The 16,533-nt window shown below is 45.5% G+C and overlaps 1 protein-coding gene across 1 annotated transcript in view; it reads right to left on the bottom strand.

The window, feature by feature from the left end:
* Window positions 1-16,533, bottom strand: part of LOC123803888 (uncharacterized) — a 59,961-nt gene that overhangs the window by 25,660 nt on the left and 17,768 nt on the right. The window contains exons 5-7 of the mRNA XM_045815699.2: window positions 15,905-16,031; window positions 15,546-15,641; window positions 9,938-11,285 (exon numbers count right to left, since the gene is read on the bottom strand). Coding sequence (XP_045671655.2) covers window positions 9,938-11,285; window positions 15,546-15,641; window positions 15,905-16,031 — 1,571 coding nt within the window. The remainder of the gene's footprint in view (window positions 1-9,937; window positions 11,286-15,545; window positions 15,642-15,904; window positions 16,032-16,533) is intronic.

Below are 16,533 nucleotides of genomic sequence, written 5' to 3'. Positions count from 1 at the left end.
AATAGCACATTCTTTCTTCAATACTTATGCATTCATTTCTCTTATATCCTAAGTCCCTATGTGTCCAAGGTACCCTTTCTGGAATACTTTCTATCACCGAATGAATACCACACTGTTTCAGTACTCTAGCTTAATAAAAACCTCTTGTATCTAGAAGGGAAAGCTCTTCTTATTGTCCTTGTTCATGATGGTCTTGGACAGTTGGAGACCTGCAAACTTTCACGGAAATATTAGGACCCGTCCCATTTCAAGAAAGAAAATGCTTTTATTGTTTTGACTGGAATTTTACTAAATTTATATTTTGTAAGAATTAGTATTTTTATTACATTGACTACTCCATCAATATATCTTTGAATTTTTCAGTTCTTTTACAAAATTTTTTAAGACTTTTATTTCTTTTAACGTTTTTTGAAAGACTTTATTTATTTATTTATTCGAGAAAGAGAGAGAGAGCACAAGCAGGGGGAGGGTCAGAGGGAGAAGGAGACTCCCCGCTGAGCAGGGAGCCCAGCCAGGGCTCGATCCCAGGACCCCAAGATCATCACCTGAGCAGAAAGCAGATGCTTAACCAGCTCAGCCACCCAGGCGCCCCTAAGATTTTATTTTGAAGTAATCTCTACAGCCAGCATGGGGCTCGAATTTACAACCCTGAGATCAAGAGTCCCATGCTCTACCACCTGAGCCAGCCAGGTGCCCCATGAATTTTTCAGTTTTTTAATGAACTTTAATAGCATTTTATTATTTTATTCATAAATTCTGTTTACGTAAGGTTTTTTTGTTTTTTATTTTTTCAGAAGGGGAGAGAGGGGAGGGGCAGAGGGAGAGGGAGAAAGAATTCTAAGGAGGCTGCATGCCCAGCACAGAGCCCAACACAGGGCTTGATCTCAAGACCCTCAGATCATGACCTGAGCTGAAATCAAGAGTCCAGCGCTTAACCAACTGAGCCACCTAGGCGCCCCTGTGTTAGGGTCCCTGCTCAGTGAGGAGCCTACTTCTCCCTCTCCCTTTGCCTCTCCTCCCTTCTCCAAAGTGCATGCGCACGCTCTCTCAAATAAATAAATAAAATCTTTTTTAAAAATTCAACATTGTATCAGATGTATTCCTAAGAAGCTTATCATTCCTATTGATATTATGAACATGAGTTTTTTCGCCAAGTGTATTTTCTTACTGGCTATTAAATGTGCTATGGACTGAATATTTGTGTCCTTCCAAAATTCTTTTGTTGAAATCCTAACCCCAGCGTGGCTACATTTGGAGATGGGCATCTAAGGAAATTAAGGTTAGATAAGGTTATTTCCATCATATACACCTCAAATACAACAGTGGGGCAGACACAGGAAAACTGCTACAGACACTCCTGCTCAACACTGGGGACAGCAGGAGTCCCCACACAGCAGTCACTAGATCCCACTGAGTACATGTCACCAGGCACCAGTTGGTCCTGTTCTCTTGGAGTTCTTCCTAGCTCTTGGCTGCACACTTTGGATCTCGGCTCTGCCATCTGCGTCGTCCTTCCTTATTCATAGGAACTGACCCATGTTTGCAAGTGAGTACCCTTCTTGGCCTCCTTCCTGCCTCCGGAAAGTTGAGAGTCCAGAGATCTCTTTTTAGTTTGTATAGGGTTTGTCCTTTTCAGCCCAAGTTAATATTGCTGTTTAAAACTTTGTGGTGTGTGTATATTTATATTGTTTTTCAGTTTACAATGAGCTTTTTTGTTTCATTTTTTGCTGTGAACACTACACTTAACCATACCATTATTTATTGCCCTGTATTTTTCTTTCTACTCACTTTGCAATTTTTTTCTTTCTTTCTTCTTCTTTTTTTTAACTAAACACTCATAACACTCATGGTAATTCTTTTCTTAGCATGTCTCCAACTTCAAGTGATGGAAAATATTCTTGGGAATTGAGGTTATAATGAAATTTTCTTCAAAATGATTCTCCCCCAAGGGCACTTGGGTGGCTCAGTCAGTTAAGTGTCTGCCTTCAGCTCAGACCCTGATCTCAGGGTCCTGGGATCAAGTCCCGCCCCAGGGAGTCTGCGTCTCCCTCTCCCTCTGCCCCTCCCTCCCCACTCGTGCTCTGACTCTTTCTCAAATAAATAAATAAAATCTTCAAAATGATTCTCCCCCAGATCTGCAGCTGGGTTCTTAGAACTTACTAGCTGATGCCACCCCTGACTCATCTCATGGAGGTCTGTTGACTTACTTCAATTCTTTTTTTCTTTTTTTAAAGATTTTGTTTATTCAATATTTAGAGAACATGTGAGTGGGTGAGAAGGGCAGAGGGAGAGGAGAAGGAGAATCCTCGAGCAGACTCCCCTCGGAGCCAGGAGCCAGATGCAATGCAGGGCAGGACCTGAGATCACAACCTGAGACAAAATCGAGAGTCGGGAGCTTAATTGACTGAGCCACCCTGGTGCCCTGACTACCTTCTTGTTCTTAAAGAGGGGAGATCCCCAATTCTTCTTTTGAGAGTATTTTGGTGGAAAAGGTTTTGGTAATTATACATGGGTGTTGTTGCGGGGGGTACATGGGAAATGGGGGGGAAACTTTGTGGGCTTTTTATGTATCAATTAGGCGGAAGCCACATCCCCCCAAATCTCTCTAAGACTTGCTCTGCTGGTGGGGCGCCTGGGTGGCTCAGTCCTTAAGCGTCTGCCTTCGGCTCAGGGCGTGATCCTGGCGTTCCGGAATCGAACCCCACGTCAGGCTCCTCCGCTAGGAGCCTGCTTCTTCCTCTCCCACTCCCCCTGCTTGTGTTCCCTCTCCGCTGGCTGTCTTTGTCAAATAAATAAGTAAAATCTTTAAAAAAAAAAAAAAGACTTGCTCTGCTGGGCAGGGAGCCTTCTGTGAGACCACACCCTGAAGACTCAGAAGCCCTGTTGTTGGAGAGACACGGTCCACAGAGGCAGTCCCCTGAGGTCTTCGGAAAGCACTTTTTTTTTTGTCTGAAGGGGTTAATGAGGTACCCTCTTAGATCCCTCCGAAATCTTACCTAAGGATATTGTAGTCCCTGAAGGCATTTTTTTTTTCTTTTGAAGATTTTATTTACTTACTTGAGAGAGAGAAGCAGACTCCCCGAAGAGCAGGGAGCCCGATGCAGGACTCGATCCCAGGACCTGAGATCATGACCTGAGCCGAAGGCAGACGCTTCACCGTGGGAGCCACCTAGGCACCCTGAGAACTGAGAAATTTTATCTGACCTTTCATATTTAGTGGTACGTGGTTATCCTTAGTATTCTCCTATAATTTTTAAAAATCTGAATTGTCTGTGTTTATGTCCTCTTTTCACCTCACGTTAGTTACAAATACTTTCTCGTGAATGTTCATGAATCTGTCAGCCATCCTGAGAAACAGGAAATGACAGATAATTTGCAGCCTCTATCTGCTGCTCCCCCACACAAGCAGACGGCATCCTGAATATTCTGGTTATCATCCTCTTGCTTCTTCTGTTTCATCATTTTATCACAGATACATGCCTGACTAAATAATACGTACTTCCATTTCACCTTCCCTCGGCCTTTAACAGTGATGCTCTGTATCCGGGGCTTGAGCTACAGTTTATTCCGTTGTAGTTTATGACATAGGACATAACATTCCATCGACTCTGTATAATAGTTTATTCACTCCCCCTTTTACATCCTTATTAGATTTGTTTTAATTGAAACTTCTATTGAGATCATTGTAAATTCACCTGTAAAACATAACAGAAAGAGATCCTTATACTTTGCCCAGTTCACCCCAATGTTAACGTCTTGCCAAACCACGGTACGTCACAGCCAGAATACTGACCTTCGTAGCCCAAAATACTTCTTCAGCTTTCTCCAGTTTCACTTACACTCACGTTCGTGTATGAAGTTCTATTCAGTTTTATCACCCGTGTAGGTTCATGGATTAACAACCACAGTCAAGATACCAAACAGTTCCCACAGCACAAGATTTGTTTTTTACATTTTGTATTTTGGTACTTTTGAAAATGGATTCATTTTATTAAATCCCATTTTGCAAAGATTTTCTGGTATGTAGAAATAGAATTGATTTGGACATATTGACCTGACATCTGAGGACCTTGCTAAATTCATTTCATTTAACTATTTAGAAATGATTTGATACTGATGAAAAGTTGGAAAAGAATCATAGAATTGCAGAATTTACAGAATAAGGAAGATTCCTAAATACACTTTACCTGTATTCCCCAGATGTTAACATTTTACCATGTCTGCTTTCTCTATAGAAGAACATACTTCTCAGGGCGCCAGGTGGCTCAGTCTCGGGGCACCTGGCTCGCAGACGTTTGAGTGTCTGCCTTCAGCTTGGGTCATGATCTCAGGGTCCTGGAATTGGGTCCCACATCGGGCTCCCTGCTCAGTGGGAAGTCTGCTTCTCCCTCACACTTTCCCACTGTGCTCTCTCTCTCTCTCAAGTAAATAAAATTTTTTTTTCAAAAAAGGGGGCTGTACCTGGATGGCTCGGTCGGTTGGGCATTTGCCTTCAACTCAGGTCATGACCCCAGGGTTGTGGGATCGAGCCCGTATCGGGCTCCCTGCTGAGCGGGACCCTGCTTCTGCCTCTCCTCCCTACTTGTGCTCTCTCACTATCTCTGTCATTATCTGTCTCTTTCTCTCTCAAATAAATAAAATCTTAAAAAAAAAAAAAAAAGAACATACTTCTCTTGAAAGGTAGAAGCATGAGTTGCAGACATAATTCCTCTGGTCCTGAACACTGCAGAGAGTGTCTCCAGGAAGGTCATTCCATTCTCTAACCATAGTAAGTCATCAAATTGAGGAAATGAACCTAAATGCACTGCTATGATCAAACACACAGAACTTATTCAAGTGCCGTCAGTAGTCCTAATAAAGCCCAAGAAACAAAACTTGGATTCAATACCCAATTTCATGGATCTTTAGTTACCTTTAGATTAAAAAAAAAATTTTTTTTTTAATTTTAGGTTTACCTAAATTACCTAAATTTAGGTTTACCTACTCCACACACGGGGCTCGAGTCATGACTCCAAGTTCAAAGAGCTGCGTGTTCTGACCGAGCCGGCCAGGCGCCCCTTTAGTTACCTTCAAACTGGACTAGTCTTTCAGTCTTTCATGACCTCAACAGTTTTGAAAGCCCTGCCATTTTCATGCTGAATGACTCTCAGTCTGTTTGTTACATGTTTCCTCATAATTTAGATTCAGTTTACGCATGTTTGGCAGGAATACTACAGAAGTGACGTGTCTTCTCAGAGATCCGTATCAAGAATTCCATATTTATTTGTGCCAATAATAGCAAAATTAATTTTGATTGCTTAATTAAAGTGGTAAATGCCAGATTTCTCTTTTGTAATGTTATTATTTTTTCCAATTATAATTAATGTGTCTTGTGAGCAGATGTTTTAAGACTAAATATTCCCTCATAAAACTTTCCCCCACCTAATTTTAAACTCATGGATGATTCTTGCCTAAGACAAATGTTACTGTGCTGGCTACCAAGTGGTGATTTTTCTAATTATGTCATTTCTTATGTATTAAGTGATATTTTACTTTAAAGAAGAGTTTTCCCTCCTCTCATACTTGTTTATACATTTCCGTGTTTATATCAGTATGGGTCCACGGACTTTTATTCTTTTGGTTATAACCTGCTATCATTATTTATCTGGATGCTCTACCTGTTCCAGATTTGGCCAGTGTTAAGCTGGTTGCAGTGTCCTTTTGACAAGACCCCATCATTAATTTTTGAGGTTTGTTCTATGACCTGGCGCTCGGTCTACACGGTATCATATTCCCTGTGCACTTGAGAGCTGTGTACGCTCTGCTGTGGCTGGGTGCAGCGCTCCCTCTGTGTCAGGTAAGGGTTATAGTGGCGTTCGCGCTATTTCTTCGTTCATTGTTATGGGTTGAATTGTATTCCCGCAGAAGAGGTATGTTGGAATCCCAACCCACACACCGCAGAACGTGACCTTATTTAGAGATAGAGTCTACAGAGATAATCGTGTTGTTTTTGTTTTTTAGATTTTATTTATTTAGGGGAGCCTGGATGGCTCAGTTGGTTAAGAGTCTGCCTTCGGCATAGGTCATAATTCCCAAATCCTGGGACCAAGCCCCACATGGGGCTCCTTGCTCAGCGGGGAGCCTGCTTCTCTCTACCCCTCCCCGCTGCTTTGGTCCCTGACAAATAAAATCTTTAAAAAGAAAAGTAGTTCTTTTTTCTTAAAGATTTTATTTATCTGACAGAGAGAGCACAAGTAGGGGGAGCAGCAGGCAGGGGAGAGGGAGAAGCAGGCTTCCTGCCAAGCAGGGAGCCCAATGCAGGGCTCGATCCCAGGACTCTGGGATCAAGACCTGTCCCAGAGCCATCCAGGTGCCCCAAGAAAAAGTAGTTCTTAGAAAAAAAAAAAAAAAAAAGAAAGAAAATTGGAGGAAAACATTATTTTTCTAATAAAGTGACAGAGAACTTGGCTAAACTGTGTTCTAATCTTTTGTATAAATAATTTATAAATAATGAACTGGAATGTTCAGCTGAATAGATTTTTTTTTTTAAAGATTTTATTCATTTATTTGACAGAGATAGAGACAGCCAGTGAGAGAGGGAACACAAGCAGGGGGAGTGGGAGAGGAAGAAGCAGGCTCATAGCAGAGGAGCCTGATGTGGGACTCGATCCCGTAACGCCGGGATCACGCCCTGAGCCGAAGGCAGACGCTTAACCGCTATGCCACCCAGGCGCCCCAGCTGAATAGATTTCTAACCAGAGTGTTGAAGACATGGCCTGACTCCTTCCTACTAATTTGAGAGGACAAATATTAACTGAAAAATGAATTGTTAAGCATAAAGGAACTAGATTTTGAAAATTTGGAAGATTCTCAGCTTATCCATATTGCAAAAAATGAGAAGCATGCTCTGGAGAGAAGGAGGGTGTGCCTTGTGAATCCCTGAACCATCTCAGCAGAAATGCTACCAACTTGCACTGAAGGGAACAGAGACGGGTTGAAATGAAGAAAGTCGTTGGCCGACAGAGCTCTCTGGAGGGGCACATGGGTCATTCTTAAAGACAAAGGAAGAGTGACCCCGAGGGCAGAGCCACCTCCTTGGTCTCAGAGGATAAAGCCACCTTTTCAATTCCAGAGGTTTGTCCACCATCCAGGGATGAGGGGCAGGGCCACCACCCCAGTGGGCTGAGAGGACAGAGCATTTGGTCAAAATCTAATGGAATTTGCCCTGTTAGGTTTTAACTTGTTTGGGGCTCACAACCCTTTTTCCTGATTTCTCCCTTTTAGGGTAGGATGGTCTACTTTGTGCCTGTCTGATCATTGTATCTCGGAAGCAGGTAACCTGTCTGGCATCACACGTTCCCAAATGGAGAATACTGCCCCGGGAGGAAGCATACCCCATCTCACCCACATCTGATTTAGATGGTATTTGGAGATCTGGAGTCGATACTTGGGTGAATTAAGCCTTCTGGGGGTGTTGGGCTGGGGAGAATGTATTTTGCACATGAAAAGGACACGGACAGGCGGTGGGGAGCAAGAGGGCAAACTTACATGTTGAATCATGTCCGTTCAAAAAAGATGTACTGGATTCTTAGTCCCCAGTACATCAAGATGTGAAGTTAATTAGCAGTAGTGTCTTTACAGAGATAATCAGGTGAAAATTAGGTAATTATGGTGAGACCTAAGCCAATGAATGGGATCCTTCTAAGAGATTTGGGCAGAGTTGGTAGCAATGGGCCCTGGGGTGCTGGCAGAACAGGCTTCCTCCTGCAAGGCACGGAGGGGAAGGGGCTCTACATCGGGACTTGGCAGGTTTTGTGCACAACAGCATCGGCCCCACCTCTGCCACTGTAGTTAGTGCAAAAGCCACCAAACAATACACAATTAATGTCTGGCTATGTTTCAATAAAACTTGATTGATGGATGCTGAGATATGAATTTCAAATAATTTCCTCAATTGATGAAGTAGTTTTGATCATTTTGCAACCATTTAAAAACGGAAAGCCTTCTTGGCTTCCGTCCATACAAACATAGGCAGCAAGCTGTATCTGGCCTGCGAGCCGTAGCCTGCCAACATCTAAGCCGCGTATTTCTGAGCACAGAGCATCCAGCAGTTTCTCAGAAGACTGACGCTGAGTCACCACACTTCTGTTGTGTGTCCGTACGTGAGCTGTCAAGAGACTACCTTTTCTAGGGACACCTGGCAGGCAGGCTCAGTCTGTGAAGCATCTGCCTTCGGCTCAGTTCATGATCCCAGGGTCCTGGGATCAAGTCCCGCATCGGGCTCCCGCTCAGTGACGAGCCTGTTTCTCCCTCTATCTTTACCCCTCCCCCTGCTCATGCTCTCTCTTGCAAATAAATGAATCTTTAAAAAAACTATTGAAGAGACTACTTTTTCTAGACCGATACACGTTTCTATAAGGGATTAGCAACCACGTGAAGTGGACGGTTTAATTCAGCAAAGTCACAGTTAATGCTCTTCCTCGAGATGACCTTTCAGGGCGTCACGTCTGTCACTGCTGTGATCAGGAGCTAAGACGACCAGAAGTAGCCATCCCAGCTCCTGTGTCAGATTTCCTCATCAATTAAAAATTCTTCTATGGCAATAGCCCTCGGTGTTCCCAGGATCTTATCATCAGGGCCACAAGACTGTTGACCTGTACAAGCAGTAACCCTTCACACTCTGAGCTGAAGTTTCCATCTGATCTGTGACGCATACACCACTCACCAGCAACAATTTATCGATTGAAGCCCTTCAGTAATGTGAGATGGAAATTCACTCTCCTTAACTGTAGCGGGGAAAAAAAACAAAAGTTTTTATTGGAGAGAGGCGGAAGCACACAGGCCAGAAAACCAGGTTCAAAGAGCGACAGCACCCGACTTACTCTGGGAAACCACTACAGCAGGAACAAATTGATGGTCCTCCATTCTGGGGCAAGAGTGAGTGAGTCCCACGTGTCCCTTCTGGTTCACATGAGGCTGAGTCAGACTCGGGCTCCAGGAACGAGGCCACCCTGACCTGGCAATGGGCATAACGCTCGCCTGCAGCTCATGGAACAGGTGCCCCGAGAGACAGCAGCCGGGGATGCACGTGCCAGAGAGGTGCTCCCCCAAAGAAAACGAGGGTGCTGTCGCCCGTCAGTGCAGAACAGACTGAACGGCTAAAACACAACCTCCCTGTGCTCTTCCCAGCAGCCCTGCGGTAACTGCCAGACCCACCTTCACCGACTAGTAAACTCATTTGGGGAACGGCATCTTCCCATTTATTTAAAAGCCACATTATTTCAGTTGCTAAGAAACAAAGAGACAAAACTGATATTTATATTTAATATGGAGAATATTAGGGGATGTTACTCCACAAACTACCAAATATATGTATGACAAGTTACATTAAAAAATAAAATACCAAAATTTTAAAAACTGCTATTCAGTGTTACTCAGGAAAATCACACTAAATATCCCTTAACCTTCAGAATCTGTTCCTTGATGTTTTCCTGACCATTGCTTTATTTACATATTAAAATAAAAAACAACTTCATACTCCACCATTAAAAGTTCCACCATTGAAAACTGAGGTTTTCTTCACTCTAAAACACAGCTCCGAGTCTGGACTGTGACTCTCCACACGGACACACTTCCTGTGGGAAAATGCTTCCCTGGTTATTAGACTTGGGAAGTTTTAAATATGAATTCTCTGAATTTCATCTTTATCACGATGCTACCGCACTTCATAGTTACTGCTCCTCATTCCTTCCGTTCTCATCTACCGAGACTCGGAGGCCTTATTTCTGAGAGCTTTTGCCCATTCATTCCAAACACAACGGTCTGTCTACGACTTAGCTGACAGGGGTGTATGTTTAGGCCTTGCCGCTTCTGCATCCCATCTCCATTATCATGTGAAGTCTCCTGAGGATCGACGTCTGTGAGGCAGTTCCTACCATCTACTTCATTCTAACCTCACTTGTGAGTTTTTCGATGTATTCGAAGCCCTGAGTTCCAACAGAAGGATTTCCCACATTCAGAGCATTTCCACGGCTTCTCCCCTGTGTGAACTCTCTGATGCTCGCTGAGGGACGACTTCTGAGTGAAGGCCTTCCCACATTCACCACACTTAAAAGGTTTTTCTCCTGAGTGAGTTTTCTGGTGTATCTGGAGCGATGCCTTCCTGGGATAGGCTTTCTCACATTCGCTGCATTCATAGGGTTTCTCTGTCGAGTGAGTCCTCTGGTGTATGATGAGCTGGGATTTCCCACAAAAGGCTCTCTCGCAGAAACTACATTCATAGGGTCTCTCTCCTGTGTGCGTTCTCCGGTGTATAACAAGGTAGGATTTGCTGCTGAAAGCCTTCCCACACTCACTGCACCCGTAGGGCTTCTCGCCTGCGTGTGCTCTCAGGTGCGCGGTGAGCTGTTCCTTCCTCCCGAAGGCTTTCCCACATTCGCTGCACTGATACGGATTATTTCCCGTGTGGATTCCCTGGTGAACAACAAGCTGTGTCTTCATACTGAAGGCCTTCCCACAATCGCCACACTGATAGGGTTTCTCCCCTGTGTGCATTCTGATGTGAACCAGGAGGTAGGACTTGCTCCTAAAGGCTTTCCCACATTCGCTGCATTTATGGGGTTTCACTCCTGTGTGAGTCCTCTGATGCACGACGAAGGGGGACTTCAAACTGAAGGCTTTCCCACACTCCCCACATTCGTAAGGTTTCACGCCCGTGTGGCTTCTCTGGTGTAAAAGCAGCTGTGACTTCCAGCTGTAGGCTTTCCCACATTCACTGCAGCCATAAGGTTTCCCCCCTGTGTGAATTTCCTGATGGACGATGAGCTGTGACCTGAAGGAGAACACCTTCCCACACTCACCACAGGAGTAGGGCTTTTCTCCCGTGTGGACCCTCTGATGAGCATTAAGGTTTGACTTGGCACTGAACGCCCTTTCACATTTGGTGCATTCGTAAGGCCTCTCTCCCGTATGAATTCTGAGATGGACAATCAGCTGTGATTTACAACGAAAGGCTTTCCCACATTCATTACACACACAGTTTTTTTCTGCACTATGAGCTCTCTGATGCTTAAGAAAATAGGATTCTTCATATTCGTGGAATTTATCAGGATTTTTTCTCAGACAGCTTTTGGCTGAACCTGAGTTTTGTGTCAGACTTTTTCCATGTGTGTTGTACTTATGGATTCTTCGTCTTGAAGGAACATGGCTTCTGCTTATATGACGTCTTCCAAATGCACCACAAGCATAACTTCTCTCAACATTTTCAAACTCATCTTGATTTTTCTGGTACCATTCTTTCCAACCTTCTAGAAAAAAATAAATACATATACATATATATATTTCTTAATCATCAATGTAGCTGAGGTGGAATGAGAGAGCTATAAAACTGCCATGTAATGGGTGTTTTTTTCTTAATAACAGGCCTCAGACACTGCTTCAAAAGAAATACTGGCCAAGCCCACATGTGCCGTGTATCTGAGCTTTGGAGCATGAGGAACTGTGTCAAACCAAATCCCATTATGGAAATGGATGGCAAATTTGCAGTGATCAAAAACGGTTTTTACAACAGAAGCTTAGGGCCACATGGGAGCTCAGTGAGTTGAGCGTCCAACTCTTGGTTTCAGCTCAGGTCATGATCTCAGAGTGAGATCGAGCCCCACGGTGGGCTTGTGCTCAGCAGGGAGCCTGCTGGAGATTCTCTCTCCCCCCACTGCCCCCCACCCCTGCTCACACACGTTCTCTTTTTCCCTCAAAAAAAAAAAGAAAAAGAACAAGAGAACAAGAGGCTTAAAAAGCGTAGCCCACACTTAGGAGCCAACACCACTTACGCTCCCTCTGCATGTTACTGTCACGGGGCTTACTCAAAAAGTGAATGCAGAGGATACAGAGCAACCAGGGTATAACATTCCAAAGGATACGACGAGACATAAAGTAAGACTGAGTTAGCCACAGAAAAGTTAGGAGCAGGAACATTCCAAACAGGCGGAAAAGCACATACAAAGTTCTTGAGAAGGGAACACCTGTTTGGCACAGTTGAGAAACAGAAAAAATGGGATGCCTCATTGGCTCAGTGGGTGGAGCCTGTGACTCTTGTTGTCAGGGTCCTGAATTTGAGCCCCATGTTGGGTGTGAAGCCTACAAGTTTAAAAGTAAGAAAAGAGGAGAGAATCATGACTTGAGCCAAAGGCAGACGCTTCACCGACTAAGCCACCCGGGCGCACCTCGTGTTGTGCTTTTAAAAGATGTTTGGCTGTTATGTAGAAAACGAATAGGAGAAGGGCTGAGAGAGAAATGAGAACGCCCTTGTAGTAGTGCGGGAAGAGCCACAGAGGTTTGGACTAAACTCTGGAGCTGAGCAAATGTGGAATGCATCTGGAGAGAATCAAGAAAATCTACCAAAGGACTGGGTGAAAGAGAAGGTGAGGAAGGGGAGGCTTTAAGTACTCCAGATTTTAGGCTTGAGAAACAGGAAGTGCTGCTCTCTGAGAGGGAAAATGTTTGGAGGAAAAATGGAGGACTTCGTGTGGATCTGACCACACCTGAAATCTCAGCTAAATACCCAAACGGAGTGGAGACAGAAAGTAGGCAAACAAACTGAAGTTCAGTGCTCAGGGAAAAGCAAGACTCAACAACATGTAAAAGGTCTTAAACGCCATGAAGGAAGAGACTTTCCAGGGACGGTGAGCAGGTGACACGCGTGGCCGGACAGTGATGAGGCCCCACAGGAACACGAGGCTGAGTGAGAGGCCCACAGGGCACTCGTCAGGGGCACAGCCTCGATGTGTCACTACAGCTGTCCTGTGGGGTCATCGGGGTTCTCCTGCCTCCTCAGGATCTCCTGATAAACCCTCTCTCCCCACTCATGCGGCAACAGTTCGCATTACGGTTTGTGCCTCCAAGTAGGGCTACTGAACTCAAGGACAGGGGTGAAAATACCAAGACCAGCAGCCAGAAGACTTCTCAGGCTTGAATATACGTTCAGAAAACTTTTGGTTGCTGGTACTGGCTTCACAGAATTAGTCAGAAAAAAAAGAAGACTGACTAGAAGCTTGTTGAGTGGTTTTTTTGTTTTGTTTTTTTAAGATTTTATTTATTTACTTATTTGAGAGAGAGAGACAGAGATAGTGAGAGAGAGCGTGAGTGGGCAAGCAGAGGGAGAAGCAGACTCCCAATGAGCAGGCAGCCAGGTGCAGAGCTCGATCCCAGGACCCCGAGATCGTGACCAGAGCCGAAGGGAGACGCTTCAGTGACTGAGCCACTCAAGGCTCCCCACTTGTTAGGTTCTGAAGGAAACCTAAGCCTGGTCTGGTAACAGCCTGTGATTCTTTAGCCCCAAATACAACCATATCTGCACCAACAGACAGGACCATTCTCACCAAGCCTCATCTCATCTGTGGCCATGCAGGACAAAAAGAAAAGACTGGAGTGAACAGGGAAGGTATGCCAGTGCTAGGGCAAGAAGTCTTCTTTGATTTTTCTTCTCCAAGAGGAAAGTGTGTGACAGACCAGTGATGACTGCTATCCCCATCCACCCCTCTGCAAAGAAGAGCTTCCATCATAGCTTCCGGATCCTTCCCCACCACTCCATGTGTCTAGAATAGTCCATTGATCTTTTAACCCCATGTCGGTTCAGATTGTGAGGCCACAGCCACACCTGTCTGAAGGTACCACACCCATCTCAAGAAATCCTGGACTCGCAACCGGCCTTGGGTCCAGGATGAGAAGCCGTGCTGCCTCCCTTGGGGCAGGGGTGATCACATTCCATGTTAACATGAGCATTTTTGAAGCCGTACAGGTGGAGAGAGGGCAGGTGTGAGGCACACCCAAAGGTAGGACTCACAGTGTTCACTGCACAGCCACACGAACTTCCCTCCTTCCGAGCACCAGCCCTGACTGGTGAGGACAGGGTCCATGTGGTCCCCCAGCGAGCCCTCCCTGCCCCCATATCACAGCTAGCTCAGGCGCTGGCAAGTCAGTTGTAAGAAAACATGCCGTAGGCTTCTGAGGAAGAGTCTGGGGACTGGTGAAGGGGATTCTGGGGAAAGAAACAGGACTTATCCAGTGACTCCCGCTGTGTCTGCGTGTGATGCCTGGCATGGAGGAACCTACCAGGACAAAGGAAAAGTAAAGCATAGCATCTCAGGGTGAGAAAAGGGAAGCAGATGGATCGCTGACATCACCAAGCTGCTTGTTTTTTGTTTTTTTAGTTAGTTAGTTACCTGTGTATGTATGTATCTATCTAATCTATCATGACGGGAGAGAGAGAATCTCAAGCAGACCTCACACTGAGCACAAGCCCGATGCAGGGTTCAATCCCAGGACCCTGAGGTCATGACCTAAGCCGAAATCACGACTGAGCCACCCAGGCACCCCTGACATCACTAAGCTTCTGAATTAAGCCACTGTGGAGCTGCTGTCCTATGACAGACAACTGTCATTTGACACTATAAATTCCTTACTCTTTACTGCGGTTGAATCAGGGATGTCAGATACTTGTTTGTTTGCTCAGACTAGTGATAGGATTCTTATGAAAACAAATCCAGCAAGAATAGCTAAGGAGAAGACCAGAATTCTCAAATATGGCTAAGAATTTGAGCTACCCGTGCCTGAGAGAACACTGATCTAGTCTGGGTGACAACTGAGGGGACAGGAGCTACGAAGACAGAGCAGAGGCAAAAACAGAAGCAGTACTAAGACTGGCAGCGGAGGTGAGCCTGGGGAGCCCAGCATATGGTACCACAAATGCAACAGCAGCAGGAAGAAACGTGCAGAGGCCAAAGATGAAGAGTTCCTTCCCATTTCTGCTACTGAGAATGAAAAGTGAGGAAGCCCAGGGCTCTTTACAAGCATTTAACATGTGGGATGAGAGCACAGAAGAAAAGAGGGTGAGGATGTCCATGGGAAGTTACAACACGGGAGAGAGAACGCTTAAGCCCAAGAGCCTCTCAGCTGTTACAATACTGGAGAGAGAACAGCCGGATTTGGGAAACACACCCCTCTAGATGACTCCGAAGGGAAGCATAAAGAGGAGCCAGGAAATGTAAGGTGATAAAATCACTTTGTGACACAGGTGAGACTGGGCTAGGTTTCAGAATCCTTCAGGAAAGGAACAGCTATCATTTCAAAGTGAGAGAATCGGAAGTGATGTGATCTCCGAAAAAGGTGTTGTCGAGCAAAGGACGGGAAAGACTGAGGGATTCATCCGTGGAGGTGAGACAGAAAGCCAACATAAGGGCAGCAGAGGGCAGGAGTCACACGACGGGAGGAGACGAACTCTCTGGAGGCGGGGCGGCTGATGCAGTCCATGACCATGAGAAGGAAGGGAACTAGCCCAGAAAGCAACATCTGAGCAGAGTGCAGATAAGAAGGGCATGCCTGCCCCTCGGACCCAAGAGAGGAAAGCCCAAACGTGGGCAGAGCGATGGTCCTTTCCTTTCCCAAGGAGCTAGCTCGTGGGCTCCTCCCGAGTCGCCCCAATGGTTGAAGGGCTTCAAAGGAGAGCTTCCACACAACGTTGTCTGAGGTTCACGCCCACACCCCCATCTTCCTGGTTCCCGCTCACCCACCTGGATAGCTCTGACGGGAAACTTTGGCATTTATTATCCATGGCTCCTCTCCTTGCTCCAACTTGAAGATTAAATCAGGTTTGGTACCATGATACCCTGTTGGTGGAAAATCATAAAGGATGTGGGCCAAGCTGCTAGGGACTAAGGGATCCAGAACTACAAAATGAAACTGCTCACTTGCACTTGGGGGAAAGACTACCATGAGGACACGAGGGCCAAACAGGGACTATGAGCCTTTGACCTCTGAAGTTCAAGCCCATAACCATGAAGTACTTTGGAGACCTCAGGGTAGAGCAGCCAAGAAAAAGGATGGCAACTTATAATTCACAGTCTGAGATCAACAGAGAAGCTGCACTTACCCACAGACACCAGGTGGCTATAGTTCTCCAGTATCACATCCCTGTACAGGTACTTCTGCGTTGAGTCCAGTAACTGCCACTCTTCCCAGGTGAACTCCATAGATATATCCTTGAATGACAATAAGCCCTGGAATAATATACATCCCATTCAATTGGATACCATTACATTAGGTGATGTGGAACAGAGAAATGTTCCTCCACAGACTGCCTCCTGTGCCCAGGTCAGCAGACTTTCAGAATAAAACAAAACAAAAACCGGGGCACCTGGGTGGCTCCATCGGTGAAGCGTCTGCCTTCGGCTCAGGTCATGATCAGGGTCCTGGGATCGAGCCCCTTGTCAGGCTCCCTGCTCAGCGGGGAGTCTGCTTCTCCCTCTCCCTCTGCCCCTTCCCCTGCTCTTTCTCTCACTCACTTGCTCTCAAATGAATAAACAAAAAAATCTTAAAAAAAAAAACAAAAACAAAAAGCTTTTGAGCTTCCATGTGCCAGATACTGTTTTTGGTCCTTAAAATTTCAGGACGAACACAACTTCAGCCCTCAAGAACCTTCCAGCCTTGGGGCGCCTGGGTGGCTCAGCTGGTTGAGCATCTGCCTTTGGCTCAGGTCGTGATCTCGGTGTCCTGGGATCG

This window comes from Ursus americanus, chromosome 30 (assembly GCF_024610735.1).
Source record: "Ursus americanus isolate L20-20 chromosome 30, mUrsAme1.1.p, whole genome shotgun sequence".
Lineage (NCBI taxonomy): Eukaryota > Metazoa > Chordata > Mammalia > Carnivora > Ursidae > Ursus > Ursus americanus.
Note: the sequence above shows the minus strand (reverse complement) of the source record. Positions and strands in the feature narration are given on the sequence as shown.